The 23,008-nt window shown below is 37.8% G+C and overlaps 1 protein-coding gene across 1 annotated transcript in view; it reads right to left on the bottom strand.

Moving 5' to 3' along the window:
* Window positions 1-23,008, bottom strand: part of PALMD (palmdelphin) — a 55,716-nt gene that overhangs the window by 10,077 nt on the left and 22,631 nt on the right. Inside the window, exons 2-3 of the mRNA XM_007449603.1 lie at window positions 20,828-20,908; window positions 15,586-15,710 (exon numbers count right to left, since the gene is read on the bottom strand). Of these exons, the coding sequence (XP_007449665.1) occupies window positions 15,586-15,710; window positions 20,828-20,908 (206 nt within the window). The remainder of the gene's footprint in view (window positions 1-15,585; window positions 15,711-20,827; window positions 20,909-23,008) is intronic.

Genomic DNA, 23,008 nt, shown 5'->3' with positions numbered 1-23,008 from the left:
AGTTCCTGGGTGACCCTAGACAAGTCACCAGACCTTGCTAAGTCTCATTGTCTTCATTCATTCATTGAAAATGTTTGTTTAGCATCTACTTTATACCAGGCACTATCCTATTTGCTGGGTTATAACAGTGAACAGAACAGAGTTCCTGTCCTCAAGGAGTTTACATTCTAGTGGACAACACACTAACACAGGGGCCGGCAAATAGTAAATACTTTAGGCTTTGCAGGCCACGTTTGGTTTCTGTTGCATATTCATCTTTCGTATTTTCCATTTTATAACCTTTTAATAATATAAAAACAATTTCTAGCTCATGGCTATATAAAAAGTAGGCCAGGGCTAGATTTGCCAACTCCTGTAAATGTTGTGTGTGTATGACCCAGGATCAAATCTAGCCCTGGACTTTATATATATACATATATACGTATATACGTATATACATATACGTATATATACATATATACATATACACATCTCATATATATACTTATATAAACACACATATATGCAAATATATATACATAATAAACAAATATGTGTATATGCACACATATATACATTTATTTATGAAGAAAAATGTTTCCATGAAAAAAGTAGCATAAGGACTATAAACAGAAGAATAAGGGAGATGGAGAGTGCCTGGGGAGGGGGCTCTATTTTACAGAGTGTGGTGATGGGGAGTCTTTCTGACAAAGTGTCATTTGAGTGGAGATTGAAGGAAATGAAGGAGGGACACACAAGGGTGTCGTGGGAGTGTGCTTCATAGAGAGGGAAGAGTAATTTGAAAACTTGAAATGAGAAGCAAGGGAATAAGGAGTGGAGTGGTGAGAAATAAAGTCAGAGAGGGGGTAGCCGCCAGATCATAGGGGTCCTTCTGCATGGTAAGGCCTTTGGGGAGCCTTTGGGAATTCTGAGCAGAAGAGAAACATGCCAAGACATGATATTTAAACAATTACATTGGCTGCGGTGTTAAAAATAGACTGGAGGGGGGCAAACATGGAGGTCTCAGTTGTTGAAATAATTCAGACGAAGATGGCTTAATCCAGGGTCCTTGCTGGTAGAAGAGTGAGAAGTGATTGGATTCTGGAAATATTTCAAGGGAAGAGCTGCCAGGCTATGTCGATAGATTACATATGAGAAGTGAGAGAAAGAGAGATGTCAAAGGTGATTCCAATGTTTGTAATCTGAATAATTGAAAAAATGTGAATGCAATTGACCAAACTAACCTGGGAAGGAGAAGGAAGGAGCTTGGTGAGGAAGTGTTAAATGTGAGACAGTCAAATGGTGATATGGAGAGGACAGATATAAAAGTTGGGAGCTCAGTGAAGTCTGGGTTTGAAGATATAAAGTTGGGAGTCGGTATTTATAGCCATAGGAGTGGATAAGATTTCCTAGAAAGTTAGGGATTCCAAGGACTGAATCCTGGGGCAATTAAGCATTTAGAGGTCTGGGCAATGTTACCTACTTCATAGGGTTTAATAAGGAATAAAATAAAAGAAATAGCAAGCACTTGGCACATGCTAGTTTCCTCCTGTCTGCCCTTTTCTATTCCTGGGGCACAGAGATAGAGCTCTTGATCTGCCTGGGCAATTACATCTCAGGGAATTATGAAATGCACTGGTATTGTTAGTTGTTTTCCTCTGTAGAGAGGCCCATGCATAACGAAATGTCATGTAGTTCTCATGAATATCTTTAGGCTAATATTGTAAGAATATGAGGTTGAAAGCCTGCTAACCTCATCAGAGTATCTGCTAAAGAATGTTTTTGAAGGTTTTCAAGTCCTCAGTGAAAGCTGAATTAATATGAGGTTGTCGTGGAATGACACATCATGATATGTTTGTGAAAACAAAATAGAAACAAACACACACCCCTTTCTCTTCTTTATAACAATTACAACCAACTCTCCATTAAATAGGTTAATAAGGAAGTATCTTGGTGCTAATTACTTAGAATTGCAAAATTCTGCCGGGAGATGCTTACTGATATAGAGCATTTCTTAAAATTCTCACTTCAATATGCTATTTTTATATGTTGATTTGATACTTCTGTATATTATTTGTGGATAACAAATGTTATTAAGAGAAAAACATTAGATGTTTTTTGTTCTGACAAAGCTTTCTAAAAGATTAGAATGTCAGTGGAAGTAATGGGAGACCTAGGAAATAGTAATTGAAGATAAGGAACCGGCTTCTCTCTAGCCTGTCCCCTCAAAAGACCAGAACTCAGAGGGGCAGGCACTGTGGTAGCCCAGCTGTAGAAGAAGAGGTCTCACAACCTCTACACCAGATGATGTACCAAGTTTTTGAGGAATGAGGATTCTTAAGGAACATAAAACAAAAATTACAACCGGTAGGCAGGTGCTATCTTTGTATAGTTCGTACAGTGGGTCTCAACTGATGGCAGTTTCTTCTCTGAGGTCATTTGGCAATGTCTGGACACATTTTTGGTTGTCACAGCTTGAGAAGTGCTACTGGCATCTAGTGGGTAGAGGCTGGGGATGCTGCTAAACATTCTAAACGCACGGCACAGTCCCCCACAACAAACGCTTATCTGGTTCAAACTGTCAATAGTGCTGAAGTGGAGAAACGCTGGGCACCTAATACAGTGCCTGGTGCAGTATAGGTGCTTGATACATGCTTTACAAGAGATTTTGAAATATCTACCTCTGGTATATTTTTACTTTTTCCTCATTATTTCTCTCTTCCATTAACTGTAATATAGAATCCAAACATTATTTTTTGAATAGAATTTGATGATCCTATTTTTATTTAAAATTATCATTTGGGTTCACTTGTCAAATTGCTCTCTCTCTCTATATAAATATATATGTATTTCCTGGCTCAGTGACCATTCATAATTGAGAGTATACTTAACCCTGATTTGAAGCTCCAAAAATGCAGGGAATTCCCTGGCGGTCCAGTGGTTAAGACTCCGTGCTCTCACTGCTGAGGGCCCAGGTTCAATACCTGGTTGGGGAACTAAGATCCCACAAGCTGTGTGGTGCAGCCCAAAAGAAAACAAAACCAAAAAAATGCAGGGCTTAAATTAAGGCTTCATATCCAATCTTTTTCCAAAGGTTTCGGGTGGAGAGAAAATTTAGCAAGTATAAGTGAAGAATTGGGGAAATATATATCTATATATCTGTATGGGTGTATAGGTACATTCATGTATACACATATATGTATATATGTATGTCTGTGTTTTTGTGTGTGCATATATAAAATTTTAGTTTTAAATTTAAATTTAAATTTATGTGTATATACATGCATATGTAAAACTAATTTTTTTTTACTTGGAAAGCTTCAGGTAGGTCGCTGGGGGATAACTCTAACTTTCATCTACTTATCTCTCAGCTGATGGGTTAGAATTTCCATAAGTGCTACCACCCCCATCTCTAGAAGGTATTACCTTCCCAAATGGGAATTAAGCTCCTAGAAATGCTGATTCAGTTTGGTGAGAAACAGGCAGCAGAGAAAGAGAAATATCCTTCCTGGTGCCTCCTGGGCTGTTAGGCGGGGTCTGATGGATGAGTTAGTACCTCTCTCAGTTTCTGAGAGATGGTGAGCAGGCATCATGTGCCAATTTAGATAAGCAAAGTACATGAAAAAGGATTTGTAATGCTATCCATTATTGGAATCTTTCTTCTCCTTGCTTATTTGATGGAGAAAAGGAGGGTTATTTTCAAGAGCTCCCTAGGTGAAAGCAGGTAGCTTTCATTTCACGCACTGTTCTAGTAATAATTTTCCTTAATAATCAGGAGATAATATCCCCAATGCAATTCCAACATGCAAGTTATTGTCTTAGAAAAAGGAGAGCACATTAACGCTGCATGCGCCAAGAAAGGGTTATTTCAGAAGGCAATTTTTCTGCTGCTAAGGGTCCATTTATCTCTTTCAGTTTGTGGTGGTGTTAACAAGGATTAACAACCTGACGGGGTTTGCTATTAGGCGCCAAACAAACGAGAAATCAGGAGAAAAAAATTCAAAAGTTTATGCCCTACCTTACAATACTTCACTTGTTAGCGATTATAGCAACATTTAATATGTCCTGTGTATTTGCACTGTACCAGGCACCGGCCTAGTTAGTCCTCACAACAACCCCCAGGAGTACCGTTATTAGTTCCTTTCAACTGGTGAGCAAACTGGGCACCTAGAAAGACAGCTGGTCCAGAGGCTTACAGGTAGCCTGTGACAGGATGGAATTTGAAATCAAGTCTCCGCCAATAGAGCCTGAGCTCTGAACTCCCTGCTGATTAGCCACCATGGGAACAAAACTTTAAAAAATGGATTCTTATGAACTTACAAACAACATTCATTTGCTCAAGAGTACAAAAGGACTTTTTTTTACTTTCTGTGATAATAAAGTGAAGATTGAAATGCTAGCTGGGGTCTACCATGATGTAACAGTGCTGACTCATTACCTGGAAAGCTAATATTTCTCTCCTGGTCTTCATTAGAGTGATTTTGTTGTGCAGAGAATTTCTCTGCTTGGTGGTCTAGTCAGTATGACCAGGATTAAAGTCCAGGCTTTGTCATTTTTCTCTTTGGCTGCTTGAGTTTGGTTTTTGGTAGGAGTTCTTAGAATAGTCTTTTTCAAAGAGTCTGAAGTTTTCTAACCTGGTGCTACTTTATAGAGAGATTTTCTTTGCTTGGACACAAGATTATTGTTCAAAATAATGGAAGCTTTAGGTCTTAAATATAAAGCTGGTTATACAATTTGATTACAGCTCCACAATTTGAATGTAACCACCAATGCTATGTTTGAAATTAAATTTATGACTGGCTTTAGCTATATACTTTGAAAGGACTGATGAATTAATACTTATGTCTTGGTAACTCAAGCACTCTTATTAAAAGCCAGGACTACATAAAGAGAGCGCCAAATGGCCACTTCTCTGGGTTGGCCTGAGTCAGCAGGTCTTAGACCCAGGCTGTGCCACTATTGATGTACCTCTGAGACCAGTTGATAGAAGTGCTAGGACCACCTCTCCAAGCCCACCTCAGGCTAGACAAAGAAGGACCCAGTTTGGGACTTAGATATGTTTGCCTCCAGCAGGGTGTTGAATTCAACATGGAGTTGTAATCCCTGACTCTTCCCTTGGGCCAGAGATTCTTTCTTTTCTTCCCCACTGAATCTTGGGAGGACAGGAGGTGCCTGGTGGTTTACCTATGTTTTGTGAGGGTTTTTTTTGGTGGGGGGTGGTCTACATTTTTTCCCCAGCTCTACGCATGGAAACAGAAAGTAAGCTCATATCAAAGCTAACTCACTTGGCATAATTATTGACCCCCTGCAAGCTTCAGTTTTCTCATTTAAGGAATAATATTCACAAAGTGTTGTTTTAAGGAGGTAAATGAGATAATGTTTGTAAGTCTCTAGCACAGGGCTTGACATAGAGGAATTCCTAAATAATGATTAGTTACTCCTTTCTCTTCCTCACTTTTCTAGGGAGAGGAGGGCCCTCTCTGACAACTCCAGTGAAAGAGAAAACCTACCAGGTCCATTTTTGGATTTGATCTTCAACCTTGATATCAATGATTTTAGAGCAAGCATGGTGCTAATATAGCGTCAGAAACACACCTGTCACCTAGAGGGGTGGGATGGGGAGGATGGGAGGGAGACTCAGGAGGGAGGAGACGTGGGGATATATGTGTATGTATCGCTGATTCACTTTGTTATAAAGCAGAAACTGGCACACCATTATGGAGCAATTATACTCCAATAAAGAGGTTAAAAAAAAGAGATAATAAACATGTATAACACCCCCCCAAAAATAAAATAAAATAAAATAAAATAAAATGTGCTCCACTCCAAAAAAAAAAAAAAAACACACCTGTCCTTGAAAATACTGTTCTAGAGAGAACACAAAAAGCAGTGCTCCAGCATTATTAGAATTTTCATAACATTTATGGGGATAGTGTCTATTTAATAAATGCAATTTAATAAATGATGTCTATTTAATTAAAGAAAGAATATGCTAGTTTGTTTTGACAATGCACTGATTTCTCCCCAAATCCATTACTCCTTTTCTTTTTAGTAATAGAACTCCCTGAGTTTTATGTGTCTCCCTGCTGCCCTCCTACAGACTACGTTTCCCAGTCTTATTTGCATTGAAATGATGTCATGTGACTAAATTCTGGCCAATAGGGTATTAGCAAGCGTGACCTCTGCAATTTTCAGGTCATATCCTTAAACTAGAGCTGTTTGCCCTCCATTTATCTTCCCCTTCCTAAGCTGAAATGCAGATGTGGTGATGGTCAGCTGCCTTTAACCTTACAACCAAGGGCATCCCTTAGTGGGTAGCAAAGCAATAACACAGAAAGAAACAGGGTCTCTTGATCATCTCATGTAATGTTGCTGCTCCCCTCCCTTGAATTTCTCCCAGCTAGGATTGTTATGTGTAGGAGGAAAATGAACTTTCTAATCTTGTTTAAGCCACTGTTCTTCTGGAGGCTTTTAAAGCAAAAAAAAAAACAAAAAACAGTATATAAATTATTGTATAACCTTCTGGAGGATGAGTCTTGGTGTGACAAATTTTATGAAATTTTTTCATAATTTTTTTTGTTGATTTGCAGAATTAATCATTAGTATCTTGCATTTCAGGCAGTTCACCAGTAGCAATAGAATAATAAATCAGTCTTTGCTCCAGTGGTTAAAGAATTTACATGTTTCTAAACGATATATCAAATCTGACATGGTTTGTGTTGACATAAACTAGTTAATATTGAATGGCTAAGGTTTGCAATGAAAAAAAGGAGTCATTTTATTTTTTAATCATAACTCATCTAAAAAATTTGCTCTGAAATTGCAATGGATACTATTGAATACACATAGTTGATGACTTGAATCAGGTATTCTTGACTGTTGTGTGTTGATCACATGTAATGGGCAGATACATTATTACTAATGGGTCAGAGGTTATAGATATTTTATCTTTACAGATAATGTGGCCAATGGGAATGTCAAACTATATTTTCCAAATAAAATTGGGAGTATGTAATCAGGTAGAAAGTAGGCTGTTTTGTTTTATTTTTAAAGTTGGGGTCCAATAACTTTCATCAAACATTTAACAAACTTTTATTAAGCACCTACTACATGTCAGGCACATTTTTTCACCAAACTGAAACAAAAGTATATCAAAAAAGATGAAGAATGCTCCTATGTGTGGACATAGGACAAGAATTGCCTTTCAATTGGCCCTTGCCGAAGAGCATGTATAATAAGAAAGCTCTAACCCACAAGTGCAAACAATCACACGCCATGGGTAAGCCTGCCAGAGAATTAAAGGGCATTTGGCATACAGCAAACACTAAGTTTGTCCCGAGTCAGATCTACTGCCTCTAACCCTGAGCACTGAAGAACAGGACAAGCAATACAGCACAGTAGCTTCAAGATAACTAGAAGCAGAGAGCTGGCCCAACAGTGACATTGAAACAAGTGTCAGTTTGCTCTGATAATTGGGAACAGAGCAGAATAATTTATAGTTACATGTGAGCAGATTTTACAGGGGTGAATCTTATCTCCTAATATAACTGTAAATATTAACAATTATCTAATGAGCAGACAATACTATCACGATTTGAAACTGCCTGGAGGCATTCAAGAGAGTGATTTAGTAGAAAACCAAACCGTCTCATTCAGAATAATATTTTGTAAATTAAGGTATGCGTTTGCCATGAAAAACAAGAATCCAAACTGGTTTTCAGAGAATAAGCTATTTTTATGTGCGAGTTACAAATGTGATTTTCAAATGAACACAAATAAAAAGTACACCCGGGAGGTTGGTGTGATATAGCAAATTGGTTAGTTATGGGCTTCTCAGATGTTCTGCCAGTGACCTTCAAATACTGTCGTAGCCAGGTCATGGCAAGTTAACTGCAGATATGCTTATCCATGATTTTGGAAAGCTTTATTTTTCTTAAAAAAAAAATAAGTTGTAGGGGAAAACTAATTTTATTGAATATACTACTTGTAACCATATTATGAAATGACAAAACATATTCAGTGATGTATACAGCCAGTGACTCTCTCCATTCAGAGATAATTTCTGGCTTCGTGTCTTGTAACTCTTAACATTTATCTCTGACAGTATTATAGAGCAGCCACTATATTTTCTACTTTCTATCCACTTCATTATGACTTTGTGCCTAGTGTTAATTGTTCATATTTGATGCCAAGAACAGGACTCTTATTATTTGAACACCAGAAATGTAAATTCCAACCTCAGTATAACACAGAATAACCAACAAAGACCAGTTAGCCTGGGGTGGTCTAAATGAACTAAGTGACATTTGTTTTATGTCAGACAAAAGATGCATTGCAAGGGGGTGGTGTGGAAGTTTTCTGAGCTATAAATTTAGTGTCTGGGGACTCTCCTGGGGAATGGGGAAGCCTAGGCTCTATGGCAGCACAGACCCTTTCTCTAACACAATGAGTCTCTGCTTTTGAACATGACCGCCACCTGGAAGATGGACCACTGAAACGAACTCTCCCCCCACTTTCTGGATTGTTCAGTTGTTCCTTTTTTCCTTCTTTACTCATGCCAATACAGCCAAAGATCTATGACATCCCTGTTAACTGCCTTAAACTTGTGTTTCAAGTTACCGAATATTGTATTGAATGAGATATTTAATGTAAAAGTACATTGAAAAGTTAAAGGATGTAAAGAGAGGTAAACAAATAAAAATTTGCTTTGAGGAGTTTATGATTCTTAAATCTCCTCTAGAAGAACAAAGACATATGTGGCAGGTTCTTAATAACTGTTAATTGAAATGAATCAAGAATAAGCAGGGTGAAGCATGATGGAAAGGGTCTGGAGTCAGAAAGATCTGTGTGGGACTTATAGGTCAGTTGTTAAAAGGTTCATAGCTTTCTGTGCTTTAGTGTCTGTATGTGTAAAACAAGGCTAATTAGACTCCCCTCGGAGAACTGTCATTCTCAAAATAATGCTTAGTACATAATATGTACTCTGTAAAGGATAGCTATTGTTACTGAATTGCAGTCGGGTGAGGAGAGGACTCTCAGAGGTTCTAATCTACCTTTCAACTTACCATTGTGGTGGGGGAGTGTTTATTCTAGGTAACCATTTAATCCTTATTTCTACTAACATATAAACGAGATTGGCAGGTATGAGCAAGAGATAATGCTGGAAGGCAGGGATAAGGAAATAAAAGAGCATATGAAGAAGGGGGAAAGTGAGAAAGTAAAATGATGAGATGGTGAAACATGCTATCAACAATTGCTTCAAAAACCAGGGGCACTATAGCCACGTAACTTTGCCCTTGACTCAAGATAGTTGGGTGTCTATTTTTTATTTTTTAAAGAATTTCAAGACATTCCTTTGTAGTTTATTAACATTCAAATCACTGTCTGATCTTCATCTGGTCTCCTTAAATATGTGGTATTTTCAAGTCCATTCATCCATCCATCCATACATCATTCATTCATTTATTAAGCTATGTAGTCATAGATATTCCTACTATGTGCTAGGAATTGTATTTTTTTGTGGGGGGAGATAAATTTTCCCCCTTTCCTTATGCTGGAAATTTGGTTAACTTAGCTCTTTTTGTTGAATTAAAAAAGCTCCTGAATTAAAAATAATCAGAATATCTGGGAAATTAAAAATAACCACAGATGAACTCTTACAAATCTGGTAAACCAGTTAGTCAAATACTGGCAGTGAAAAACATGCTTGGAATGATTTTGACTCAGATAATTGCCTCAGAATAATTTCTTGTGTGTTTCTAGGCAACAGCAAATTTAAGAAGAAACAAATGGTGGGGGGTTTTTCTCCCTTTTTGCCTTTTTTCCCTTTATCTTCTCTTATGTTGTCACAGAAGAGCAGCTTGTGTATCTCCATGCAATGTGATGTTAGATGTGGCTGGTTGGGTCAGAGCAGGAAGACAGAAACATTTAGCCTGTGATATTTTTCCATGCAGCATGTGCCACTGTGTTTGATGAGACATTATTTTCACTAAGGTACAATTGGTTTGTACAGGTAGATAAGAACATTAGGTAGTGGTTAAACTTGGATAGAAATAATAATGAGCTAAACTTTGATAAACCATAACCAACGACAAAGTCATTTAACCTTTATATTTCTACAGCAGTACTTTGGGTTCCTTTTTGAAACTGAATCTTGCCTGCTATCTTTTGAGTTAACTGAGTAGTTTATTGCTCTACGTGCTGTTGAGCAGAGTGCATTTTCTAGTTGTCCATCTCCACTTGTGGAGGGATTTCCCTTAAGTGATGTGAGTTAGCTATAGCTGCTATAACAGCCCACTATCCAGCTTTTCTCATGACATACAATCACATAGAAATCCAAGCGTCACATGCACCTTCCCCTGAGTACGATACGTGGAAGGTAGTTTCTGCCTATTTGGAGATGAATGAAAGTGCATTAAAGAAAGGCAGATGGTCAGAAGGGTACTTTGAAATATTAAAAGAAATTCTTACTAGGGAACATTTAATCAGAAGTAGATAATCCTTCTCAAAGGGAATGCAGTATATTTGCATCATTCTCCTTGGCAGTTAACCTTTTGCATTTTAAGCTTATGACATTTCTTTCAGGCACTCTGTGTACTCCAATTGAAGTCAGAGGTCTTTGGACACAGTACAAAAAGTAGCAAGTATGTGGAAGGGAGCTTGATGCAAGGCAGTTTGGCAGAGGGAGTCATGGAGAACTGCAGGGTAGCTAGATAGCAAAGAGGAACCTAGCAAGTGAATGACATAGCTCCCTTGGACACTTCTTAGGGTGCTTGGGGTGTCTTTTGAGTGTAGGTATTGGATGGAGGAAAGCAGCAGAAGTGATAGAACAGGATTTCTAATTCAGCCTATAAATCTGTGCACATGGATATTTGGATTGAGAAGTCAGTGCTGGATTTGCACCTGTGCCTACAATCAGGAAGTAAAGGGTTCAGTGGTCACACTAAGAGCAGGGCTCATTTGGGAGGCAAATTGAAACTCTAATTTGAGCAAAGTGATTCAGAAGATGTTCAATACAGTTTTCCCCCTGGGAATGTTTTCTCCTAAGGTATTAATCAGAGCACAAGTCAAAGTGCTCACTAATATTGTTCCAGAGCTAACGTGTGACTCAGAAACAAGAACTATGGAAACCCACTTAGTTTCTGAAATGTTGCCTCTCTTTGAAAGGAAAAATGAGAGGATAAATATGAAGACATACTTTACTTAAAGGTTATGTGTGAGTCAGGGAAACTCTGAGTGTTTTTAATATGATAAAGAGTCACATGAATGTCTCTATAAAATGATGCATATAAGAGTGAAGTGATAGCATGGATTGGAAATTAAAAACACTGTAGAGGATAGCTTTTATAGGATTTAACTTTTGTAAAATTTTGCTATGGATCCAAGACACAATTTATTTTTATGATTAGGACTTTTAATTCGATTTTAAATTCTGGCTCTTAATTTTTTAGCTGTATGACATGGGCAAATTAGCCTCTATAAATGTCAGTTTTCTCACCTGTTAAATGTTATCTCCCTCATAAGATGGTTGTGAGGATTCACGAAATAATATATATGAAGTGCTTAGTACAGTGCCTGGTCTACAACAAATGCTCTGTAAAAATTAACTGATATTATTAACATTTTAGTCTTCAAGCCATAAAGAAAGGGCTTCCCTGGTGGCGCAGTGGTTGAGAGTCTGCCTGCCGATGCACGGAACACGGGTTTGTGCCCCGGTCCGGGAAGATCCCACATGCCGCGGAGCGGCTGGGCCCGTGAGCCATGGCCGAAAATCCATCAATTATTTTCCATATGGAAAGAACCTTAGTTGGGGGATAACCTCAGATTACTCAAATAAAAAGATTCTTTGTACTAGCATAAAGAAATGAGAGATCTTAGCCAAAAAACGAAAATCTCCAGATAAAGCTCTAGGCAGTGTCCTTCTTTTATTTTTGATTCCTTATAAGAAATAGTATCTAATGTTTTCTGAACACCTGCCATGTGTCAGGCACTCATGAAGTTGTTTCACTCATCCCAGTCCCGTGAAGTGGCTTATGATGGTCCACTATTACAGACAAGGAAATTGAGGCCCAAAGAGATGCAAGAACATGGCTAGGCTTATGAACTATGGTCGGCGGAACAGGGATTTGAATGCCAAAGACCATGCTCTTTCAGTTCATCGCATGAAACCGTGGAAGTAAAAGGAATGCAAACTTCATGGGCAGTCTGGCCTTGCTACAGACTCTGAGGTAATAGCAGCATTTCTATTTTGATGTGCCTATTAAAATCTTATCCTGTAGCTGAGAGGCCTGGCAGATGGCAAATGTTACCCTTGAGCAGGTACCTAAGTAGGGTGATAAATCACATTCAGGGATTGGGATACTTTCTCTGCTTAGGGAAGGAGGATGGCTCTGCCTACTTCAACCTCATCAGTTGGCTTGGTTGCCATTCAGAGCTTACAGGAAAATGCACTGTATTTAGCTGGTAATAAAAGCTTCTTAAGCACTGTGGGTAGTTGTTTCTGAAAAAGAATGAATTGTAAACATGTACCTGATTATTTAGCAGCTTTAGAAATATCTGAGGAAAAAATGTTCAGTTATCAGGTAAAGCTGCTTTGGCAACATGATTTCTATAATGCTAGGCAGTAGTGGAGGCTGCTTAATACTGACAATGCACAGTTATTTTTTGTCTCTGTATGTTGCTTTAGAATGTTCTGTTCCCTGCACATTTTTAATGAGATAAACATGCCTTTATGGGTCATGATGGTGCAAATTCTTTACTAGCTCTTTGCAAATACATCTTTTTAGGACTACTCCTTAAACAATGCAGTTTGCTGTTAGGTATCAGGTATTTTACTGCTTCCAGAACATTGACACCTATAGCTCTCTATTAATTTTACAGCTGGAGAGCACTGAATTTGACTTACTTTGAGACCCAAATCTATCCTTTACTGGCTCTGTGATCTTAATGAAGTCCCTTATCCTCTTTGAGCGTATTTCTTCATCTATGAAATGGAGGTGTTGGTGCTTTCTTTCTAGGGTTGCTGTGAGTAGAAAATGACTTAATGGAAGTGCAAGTGCTTTGTAAATTGCACAAGGCCATTAAAAAATGAACCATTACTGTTATTACTATTTATATTTGGGGATTAAAATCGTTTGGTGTTAATAAAGGAGCACTGATGGGTTAATGACATCCTAAAGATCTAAAATAAAGTCACAGCGAGATGCCAGAAATTGGGTAATGAATAGACATTTAACTGATAGTTTAACAAAAACATTAATTGGATGTGGAAGAAGATCCTGATTGTGGTAAAGGCTGTTTGGAGAAAGCAGAACCAAGGGACAGAACATGCTTCAAAGACTTCTTACAAGATAATGAATTTTCAGTCCACAGAGGTTGCTGTGTGCCATTATTTTATAGGCAGCATTGGATAGTCAAATTAAGTAGTCTCTGATCTGCCACTTCCTAACAGTGTGAATTCTTTAATATCTCTGCAAAAAAGTGAAGATCATAACACCTGCCTTATAGGGTTATGAAGATTAAATGGGATGATATATGCAAAGCGCCTGGTGCATAATATGGCTCAGCAAATAGGTTTTCTCCTCTTCCTTGTTTTTGTTCTTCTTTCTTCCTCCCTTCGTCCCTTCCTTCCTCCCTCCCTCCCTCCCTCTTTTTCTCTCTCTTTCATCACATAGGAGCTCTAACTAGGCAAGCCACTACCAAAACTACTAGAAGCTTATGTGGTTCTCAGAGCATTCAGGCAAGGCCTGAAAGCAATCAGTATAGTCCCAGTAAATTCTCTTGGATTACTCAGAAAGCAGCCCAAACTTGTTAATGGACTTTGAGTATATGTAACTGCTTCATTTGTCATCAGATGCAGAGAAAGTTGTAGGTGTTCAGTATGTGGAAAGACTCCAAAGAAGGTGCTCTGAGGGGGAAGAAAGGAGATGTCTGTGCAGCGCAAGGGTTTACAGGGATTAAATTCAGAGCTCCTTGAGAGATAAGGATTGTGTGTGGAAGGGTGAGGAAAGCAATCTTCAGCTAAACCAGACTTTGTTAGGAAGCTTTTGCTAAGGGATGCCTTACGAATAATCAAGTTTTCCAAACTGTAGAGTTGATTTATTGAGTTATTTTAAAAGTATTTACTATCTGCCATTCAGCAGCAGTTCATATCTTTGAACAAACAACTGAGGAGTTTATAAATATAAACATTTCAGTTATAAAATATAACTTTAAAAGAGTGGTTAATTTAAAAACATCTAAATAAGAATGAGCAGTCAATGGTTTTAGCTATTAAATATACAAGTGTATGAAATTAAGCTAGTAAAATAAAAATCAGTTGCAAAAAGAAAGTTGTTTTTTTTTTTTTTTCCATGTTGTCAATTTAAGGCCTAATGCAATCTGTTTACATAGTGTGGTGAGTATGGACAAAATGTGGTCATAGCACAGCTATTGGATATTTTTATCTTTCTGGTCTTTCCTATGGTTCTCACAAAAGATAACAAATTTGCAGTGAGTGAGGCTTTGAAAGTTACCTATGTTTCAATAGATGTGTAGGCTTTAAATTATTGTCATTATTATACCACAAAAAGTTCCATCTTTTTTCCATGTGTGGGCTAGAAAATGATTCTGACATTTCTCACATCTTTTTCTTCTGTGCTATCTATACTTTGTGATAATATTAATAATCCTATCTTATATTTGAGTTTTCCAATTTTTTTCAGGTCCAACACCTTCTTTTAAACCAAGGCAATTAAAAAACTTTACTTGCTATATCCGAAGTTGCTGAGTCTGTACTAATTGTGTCTGATGGTCAGGAAAGGACACTGAGAAGTGAAGTCAACCCCTGTGACCAATCAGAGAAGTAGAAGAGAGAAAATGTTAGTGATGTAGTCCTAGAGTGTCTTCTCTTCCAAAATATCATGGCTGAGGCTAAGGAGGGCCTGGGAAGAGGTGTGATGGGGGGGAGAGTATGCATACACCCTTATAACTGTCACCTGTCCTAAGATGAGACAGGGGGTTGAGGCAGTGAAGAACTGCTTTTGCTCTCTTGCCAAATGCCAGGTAGGTGCTAGTAGTTTAGTACATGCATTTATTAATCTGTTCAATAGCTCTGAAAGATAGATATTGTTACTACCATTTTGTAGATGAGAAAATGGGCTCAGAGAGCTATTGGTAAGTCACCCATATGTATTTTATTTATTTATTTTATTTTTTGTGCGATACGCGGGCCTCTCACTGTTGTGGCCTCTCCCGTTGCGGAGCACAGGATCCGGACGCGCAGGCTCAGCGGCCATGACTCACGGGCCCAGCCGCTCCGCGGCACGTGGGATCTTCCCGGACTGGGGCATGAACCCGTGTCCCCTGCATCGGCAGGCAGACTCTCAACCACTGCGCCACCAGGGAAGCCCCACCCATATGTATTTTAAAACTGAGTCTTGTGTTGCTATGTTTTGCGGACCTTTACAGCAAAATTTCTGTGGTTGCTTTCTGGTGTGTTTTCTTAGTCTTAGAAATCCAAATGGAAGATCTGACTGTGCCCCTAAAAAGGAGAATGGCCTTTATACATTCAACATGGGAAAAAGTCAAAATGAAGGTAGTTGTGGAGTATCTCAGAGAGGGCCATACCTGAGGATACTTTGTTCTAGAACCTGGATCTGGTGCTGGTCTTGTTGATTTTGTTTCTTCATCTCTTCCTGTTCTTTTCCACTGCTGATTCCATCTAGAAGCCATTTCTCCCTCAAGGCCTTTTTCTGATATCAGGAAACATAAATATATGTTCTTATATCAATTGAAAATTCCAAAATCTGAATGCTTTCAAATCTTATTAATTTCAATAGTGGAAATATTAAAGAGAAATTGTTTTCTCTCACTGTTGTGCCTGAATAAATCTGACAGTTTCCTACTTTGCACCCTTCTTGACCCCCTTCTAAAGCCGGGGTTTATGTATCTGGATCCTATGTATATCCTAAGGTCTAGTTCAGGTCCTCCTTCTCTATGAAGGTCTCTGTCCTACCTCTGCATCTCCCCCCCACCCCAGCCTCACTTCACCCCCAGGGAACTCTCCTTCAGAATCACAAAGCAGTGTATGTTTACCTATATTGTATGTTTACTGTATTTTTAACAGTCATGTAGGGACCTCATCATGATGATGCCTTACTATGATTTGTTGGGTTGATGGGTGTATATCTCGTGTCAAAGTAACAAGCTCCTTGAAGCCATTTGCTATTCATCCCAGTGACAGTACATAGTGACCCTTCCAAAAAAAAAAAAAATCTTTTGTGGGATTAATTGGAATCGTGGGCAAAACAAGAGATTTCTATTTATCTTAAACGAATTCAATGACAGTCTTAGGCTCTGTGGTTGACATTTATTGTTTTGCCTATCCAGTACCCCCTCTTTCTTCTGAGAGGTTCTCCTTGGTTCTAGATATCCTTTACGTTCAGCTCCCTACTCGTCCCAATCATATGATACATAAGATTCACCGATCTGTCTAAATATTTGTGAGTTGAATTTTTGTCAACTTTAATAAAACAAAAAGATTTATGTTTCATCAGTTGGAAAAAAAATGCCCTCGAATTTGCATGAAATAATTACATGAGCCTAAGAAGACAAAGCAAATGAAGAAGACCTGTAAACGTCAGGGGGCTTTAGCTATAGCATCCTGTCCGTGTCTCAAGGGAAAATTGTTAGATGTTATTTTCAAAGTGTTTGAGTTTCTTCTTTTCTTCCTGAAGAAAAGTACTGTCACTATATATCTATCTACCTTTGTAAATTATTTGTTCAGTAATTATTCCCTGGGAATTTACTGTTTCTAAAATGGTGAGGAGAGAAGAATGGGAATTTTCCTTATTTTTTTGACACTTCTCTCTCTAACACCATGATTAGAATGAAAGCAAGTGAGAGGAATATTTGTCTTTTTTAAAAAACATGCTTGTGTTTTAAAACAATTAATACAACTGGAATGTAAATAACTCTGAATTTAAAATAAATTTAAATAAGGTTGATTGGGCTAGATAATTACCAAAGGAAGTTTATTTTAGCTAAGGCAATTTTTTTTCAAATCATTAAAAATATTACACTGATTACAAATAAATGTTATTTGGAATTATAACTTGTAGAATAGATGAAATGTGGCCTGCTCTAGTTGAAACAATGAGGGGGCCTGGAAGCCTACAGATGCACAGGACACAGTTTGAAAACCACTAGATTAAGTCAGTAATTATCTCAACCCAGATCATTAGATTTGTGTTGGTTTTTTTCAGAGTTTCAAGAAATTGCATGTGGACAACACACCCCATAAAAGCAATTTGTATTATTCCAGTTTGTAGCCAGATTCCTTCCCACAATGTTATCTTTTCCTTTAATTATAGCTGTTCAGTTGTTTGTAAAAATGTGTTCCCACAGACACAGTAAATATTATTAATAAAGGTCAAGATTTATTTCCTGAAAATATGCCAAGAAAATCTCAATATATCAGCATTTAAGAATTTACCTTGATTTTAGTTTATTTTTATTTGATGGAATATGATGATAGCTAATGCACAGTAAAGAATATAGATGACATCCATCAAAGTGAATTACAGTTCTTACAAACCACCTACAAAGATAGTTTCAGTCAATTACATCCATATCACTGTAAGAAACACTCAGATGTGATGGTCTTATGATGCTGAGTTGTAGAGGGTGGAGAATGGCTCCTGTGACATAATTAAGTTATCTTGGGGCTTCATTCTTGGTTCTTAGCCTGGTTAGGACTAAGAATAATTTTAATTTTAGCCTTATAAGCTTTGTTCATAGTTCAGGAATTGTCATTTAACTCTGGCAGAGAACTTTTTGCCTCTAAATATAAAATATATAATTTAGATGTGCAATCAGAATGATATGGTATAAACACATATTGTGGTAACCACAAGACATTGATTTTGCTTTTATGTCACAGTTTAGACTTATGCTTTAGTCTATGAGATTGAGGAGCAGAATAAAATCTATTTCACAACAATGACATTCCGAATCAAAAGCCATAGTAACTAAATAAAACTGTAAGTGATATGCAGGTAGTAGATCTTTTGGCAGTTTTTTAGGGAAAGGTTTTCTTGAAGCACTTTTATATTCTGCACAGCAGTTACAGGAGACGTTAAGAATAAATTAGTTTTTCATAGCATGATTTAAATGGACTTCCAGAAAAGTTTTCTAGGTTGAGTACTAGGCAAAAAGATCAAGAGTGGACAAGTCTCAGAATGTTTGAATGTGAGAATGCTGTTAATGGCCGTGGAAACTCCCTTTCCAGGATGTCATTGGTATGAATGTCAGGTTCCAGAGCTAAAGGATATTAGAGTGAGTTACCACAACTATTTTGAAGTGTGTGTACTGCTCACACAGAAGGAGCACTTTGTAAATATTTACGTTTGTGTTGTTCAAAGTGAGTCATTGACATGTAATGAAATAATTTGCAATCGGGAAAGTGGTGAGGATAGTCACTGGAATGGAGACAAATGGATGAAGAAGAAAATAAAAAGAAAGGCTGGTAATTGCAGAAGCCAACAGAGCTTTTTTGACTTGGTGAAGATATTTTGGAATCAATTTTTAGAACACTTCTGCACATTTTTGAACCCTATTTTGGAATTGTGCCTAGTTGCTGTTGGAATAGCCAACCATTTTCTGCAGAACTTGGAAGAATGTACTTAGTGAAACAGCCATTCTCTCCTCTATGTTCCCTTTGCAGTTGATGCCTTGAATATAGTGTTCATCACAGTATAAATGTCATTATAAGTTTATGTGTCAGTTACCATTTAAGGGCACAGATCAAACTTATTTTATATTCTTTATGTCCAGCTTAGTACCTTGCACATAATAGGTGCTTAATAAATGTTTATTGACTGAAGGTTTTCTACTTATCAGTTAAGACTCAGGTTAAATCCCACACTTTAACAGAACCTTTTTTGGCCACCCCAGATTAAAGAATTACTAATGATTACACTTATGCTTAAATTTAAAAAAATCATCCTTTAACGTGTACTAATTATTTACTTAACCTTGAATTTCCCACTAGGTTGCAAGCAGAAGGGCTACAGCTCTCAAGGCCACCTCTAGTCTCTAAGGCATTAATATGCAAATTAGGAAAAGGTACAGTTCCGCACTCCTACTCCTTCAGGTCAGTGCACAGCTTGGGAAGGTGGACAGCACTTTTGTGCAGAGAGAAAGAAACTTTGTCCTCCAGACAGAAGCAGCCCTGTGCCAGAGTGCACCGTTCCAAGGGAGTATGGGCAGGATTTCAGCACCCCCCTGTCTCAGGTAACTTTACGCAGTATACCATCTGCACAACTGTGTACTGCAGTCCAAAGCATGATACATGCTTTGGATTGGATTAGAAGAGGTCTTCTGGGATCCAGAAAGCAAACCTATAGGGAACGGTATATATTACTTTTCGGACTGTTTTTGTTAAGTATTGAAATGAGGTGTCACCTCAGAAATAGACCTCTCAGTGTGTTAGAATTTTCCTGTGTGAAACTTACTTCCTAGAATGAACAGAGAGGATATATAAAACTTAGCTTCTACTGTGAACTCTAATGTTGTTTGGCTACTCATTCTGCAAGGATAGCAATTACTCAGAAGCAGTAATTAGTTCACTGTGAGATCCAAATTGTGTGTGTGTGTGTATGTTTGTGTGTGAAAGAGAGGGAGAGAGAGAGAGAGAGAGAGAGAGAGAGAGAGAGAGAGAGAGAGAGAGAGAGAGTGATTTTGGAGTTAGAAATTGCCTATCTCAAAAATTGTTGTAGACTTGCTTTTGACTTCATTTGACTTGTATCAAAATGACTTGGTAAAATTTGTTATTCCATTGATTTTTCTGGGAGTACACACTGCATTTCTTGGCTATGTCTCCTATTCATGTAAATTCAATGTGACAAACTGTAAGGATAGCAGGCTGACTACATATTGAAATTATTCATCAAACATTGGAAATGTCAATTTGTATAGGAGCAAAGAAGCAAACAGAATCCAGAGAACTGAGGCTAATTGGAATCCTAAACTGTGTCTTTTTTTCTCTCAAGAGGTGGTTACTTGGATCCATCAGAAAGATGGATTTAGCTGAATTCGGCAAGTTTACCAAAAGATTGTAGACCCCACGAGTGTGTGGCATTGTTTCACTGAGGGATTTATTATATCTATCGATAGAAGCCCTGCCAGGTAAGTAGTTTCCTGCTTGGGCCTGTTCACAAGGAGCTCCTGTTTGTCATTTGGTTGCACCCTATGACTAAGCTACATAATAAAATGTGAGACTCAGTGTGCTTAAATTACAAAATGACCACACCCATGAAAGATGTAAAGTCTGATTTTAAAAATGGAGGTTTATTTTTGGTTATGATCTCATGTTCTGTCAAAACAAAATAAAACAGAACCTTGAACCACACTCAAACAACACCGAATTCATTGCACTGAGCTTTTAAATACGAGCATCCTTGAGCGGGCCAGACACTGTCTGCTTTGCATGCCCTGGGTAAGGGCTGGCTTTTCATTGATTTCAAAACGGACTTCCCAGCTGGATCCACTCCCAAGGGATGTTAAGCAAGACTGTATTCAGGGCCAAACTATCAAGACTGAATTCTCAAGGTTACCCAAGAAAGTGAGGAAATTCAGTAATAAAGGGTAAAAGTAATAAAACCATGTTTTCAATTTTCCACGTTTGCCAGGAGGTATTAGTCTCATATGCAAAAATTACTAGCTTATTGGCTTCCCTTATGGTTATTAGGGTGTTAGTATAACTGTTGGAATTTTTTTCCTTCCTAAAGCATCTTTACTACTGAAATTTGAGTGCAATTAGAATATTTGAATGCAAAATCATTGAAATGAAATTAAAGTCATAAGTTACCTTCAAATGCTGGTGCTTTAGTTTTTCTTCCTCTATTTTCAAACGCTTCTGTGAGATTTCTTCCTGTATTTTTCTTTTATCCTGAAATAAAAAGTATTCCAGCATAATCTATTTTTTTTCAATTTGCTTAAGTATGTTTCCTTGGGGATGTTGTCATTATAGAATGGCTGGCCAGTGGTATGCTCTTGGCATTGGTATGAAGCTGCTTTGGAAACTCCTATTTCAAGGCAAAGTAGAGCAAAGTGAGACATTCAAAGCATTTTACTGTTGGAAAATGATATAAGGTGCTTTTTCAAAGAGAATTTAAAAATATTTTAATGTCTTTCCTCCCCCCCTCATCTTTTCTATCTTCCCCATTAAGTCTAACAAGATTGAGCTCCTTAGAGATGCAATGGAAAATGTGAATTTTAAGGAGGGAGTTTTGAAATAGGCATGAGGAAACATTGTGAGGAGAGAGACTATTCCTGGCATAAGGCTGAAGAAAGTGCTGGGTAAAAGATCTGCTTATGTGGGAAAACAGGATAGCCTACAGAGCGATAGAACATGAGGAAACTAGAAAGTGAGACTGTTTCCTCCTGTAAACCTTGCTACGGGCAGAGAGAGAGAAAAGAGGGATCAGATAATGCATGTTAACACTAAGAGGGCTTCTAGCAGAGGTTAAAAAAATTCATGGAGAGGTATAGTATCTTTCACCAAGTTTAAATTGCAATACCTTAAAATCCCAGATAGAATAACTATCTATACACAGAAGTTGTACTTTTTAGAAAATATAGCCTGTGTACTATATAGAAAGCCTGGTTTCAATTTCTGGCTCTGCCATTAACTAGCTGTGTGTCCTGGGACAAAATCCTTAACTTTGTGCCGCATTACCTCATCTGTAAAATGGAAGTAATAAGGGCATCTACCTCATAAGATGAGCATTAAATTAGCTAATATATGCAAAGGCTCCTAGAACAGTGCTTGACACATAGTGCTCTACAAGTATTTGTTTAATACAATTAAGTAAATAAACACGTAATCTGTTAATCACACAGAAAGCAACACACTAATTCTGATAATGGTTCCATTGGTCTGAAATGTTTTAGAGATTCCCTGTCTGGAGTTGTTTGAGACGTTTTACAAGCCATGCAAAAAGGCCCTTATTTCCTTATTTTTTGACCAGAGGTGACATTATCCTCCATCTTATTTATGAGTTGTTTTTAAATCTGCTTTCAAAATTGAAAACTCCCAAAGGTAAACATTTGTTTCCAATGAAGACATCTAAAAGCATTTGAAGCAGGCTCAGGAGGTGATTTAGAAGGAAGAGTTCCAAAAATATTTGGCAGCATTATTGAAACAAGTGCATGGCTTCCTGATGTGACTCCTTTGAAGGTAAATCTCCTTTTTGATGTATAAGTTCAGGTATATTTGTTGAATGTAACAGCATTCATTTGAACATACATTGCTGTCCAAATTTATGTCATGTTTCTCTTTGTGTGTAAGAAGTGTATATGACCTCGTCTGTATTGTGTTTTAACTTTCATAAACAGCTCTTTTGAAAAAAAAAAGAGCTAGGCAACAAGCATCGATATTCAGATTCACTTGTTTGTTTGGATGAAATCTGGTCATTAGGAATAAAAACTATGAAGACCTCTGTGAGTCAGTTCTCCATTATATCTCAAAACTGTTACTGAGCAAATGTTGGTAATATTTTAAACTTATTGTGCCAAACATTTTGGTAAGTATTTTTCAGGCACTATTTAACTTAATAGTCATAATAACAGAGATATAATAATATTACACTTAATAGTCATGATAACAAAGAGATATTGTAGTATTTTCATTTTATAGAAGAGGAAATGGAAGTTTCCAGAGGTTAAATAACCAGTCCAGGTTCTCACAACTAGTAAGTGGCAGAGCCAGGATTTGAAGCCAGGCAATCTGAGTTCAGCGTCTTAGCCAATTCACCATACCATTTCCCTGAGTGGGAAATTAGTCCAGCTTCTCACATCTTCCCCATTGCCCTGTCTATCGGGAACTACTGAGGTCTGGAGGCCAGCACAACCAGCGCCGGAGGAGGGCCCCTCATTAGAAAGAAGCACATTTTTAGTTCCCTGCGTGCTGGTATGCAACCGCCCATCTCTCTCCGTGGACAGCCCATAGAAAAGAGCACGTTATGTATGTGTGACCGTGACTGCTGAA

This window comes from Lipotes vexillifer, unplaced genomic scaffold, assembly GCF_000442215.2.
Source record: "Lipotes vexillifer unplaced genomic scaffold, Lipotes_vexillifer_v1.1 scaffold445, whole genome shotgun sequence".
NCBI lineage: Eukaryota > Metazoa > Chordata > Mammalia > Artiodactyla > Lipotidae > Lipotes > Lipotes vexillifer.
The sequence above is the reverse complement of the archived record's forward strand: the minus strand, read 5'-3'. Positions and strand labels throughout refer to the sequence as shown.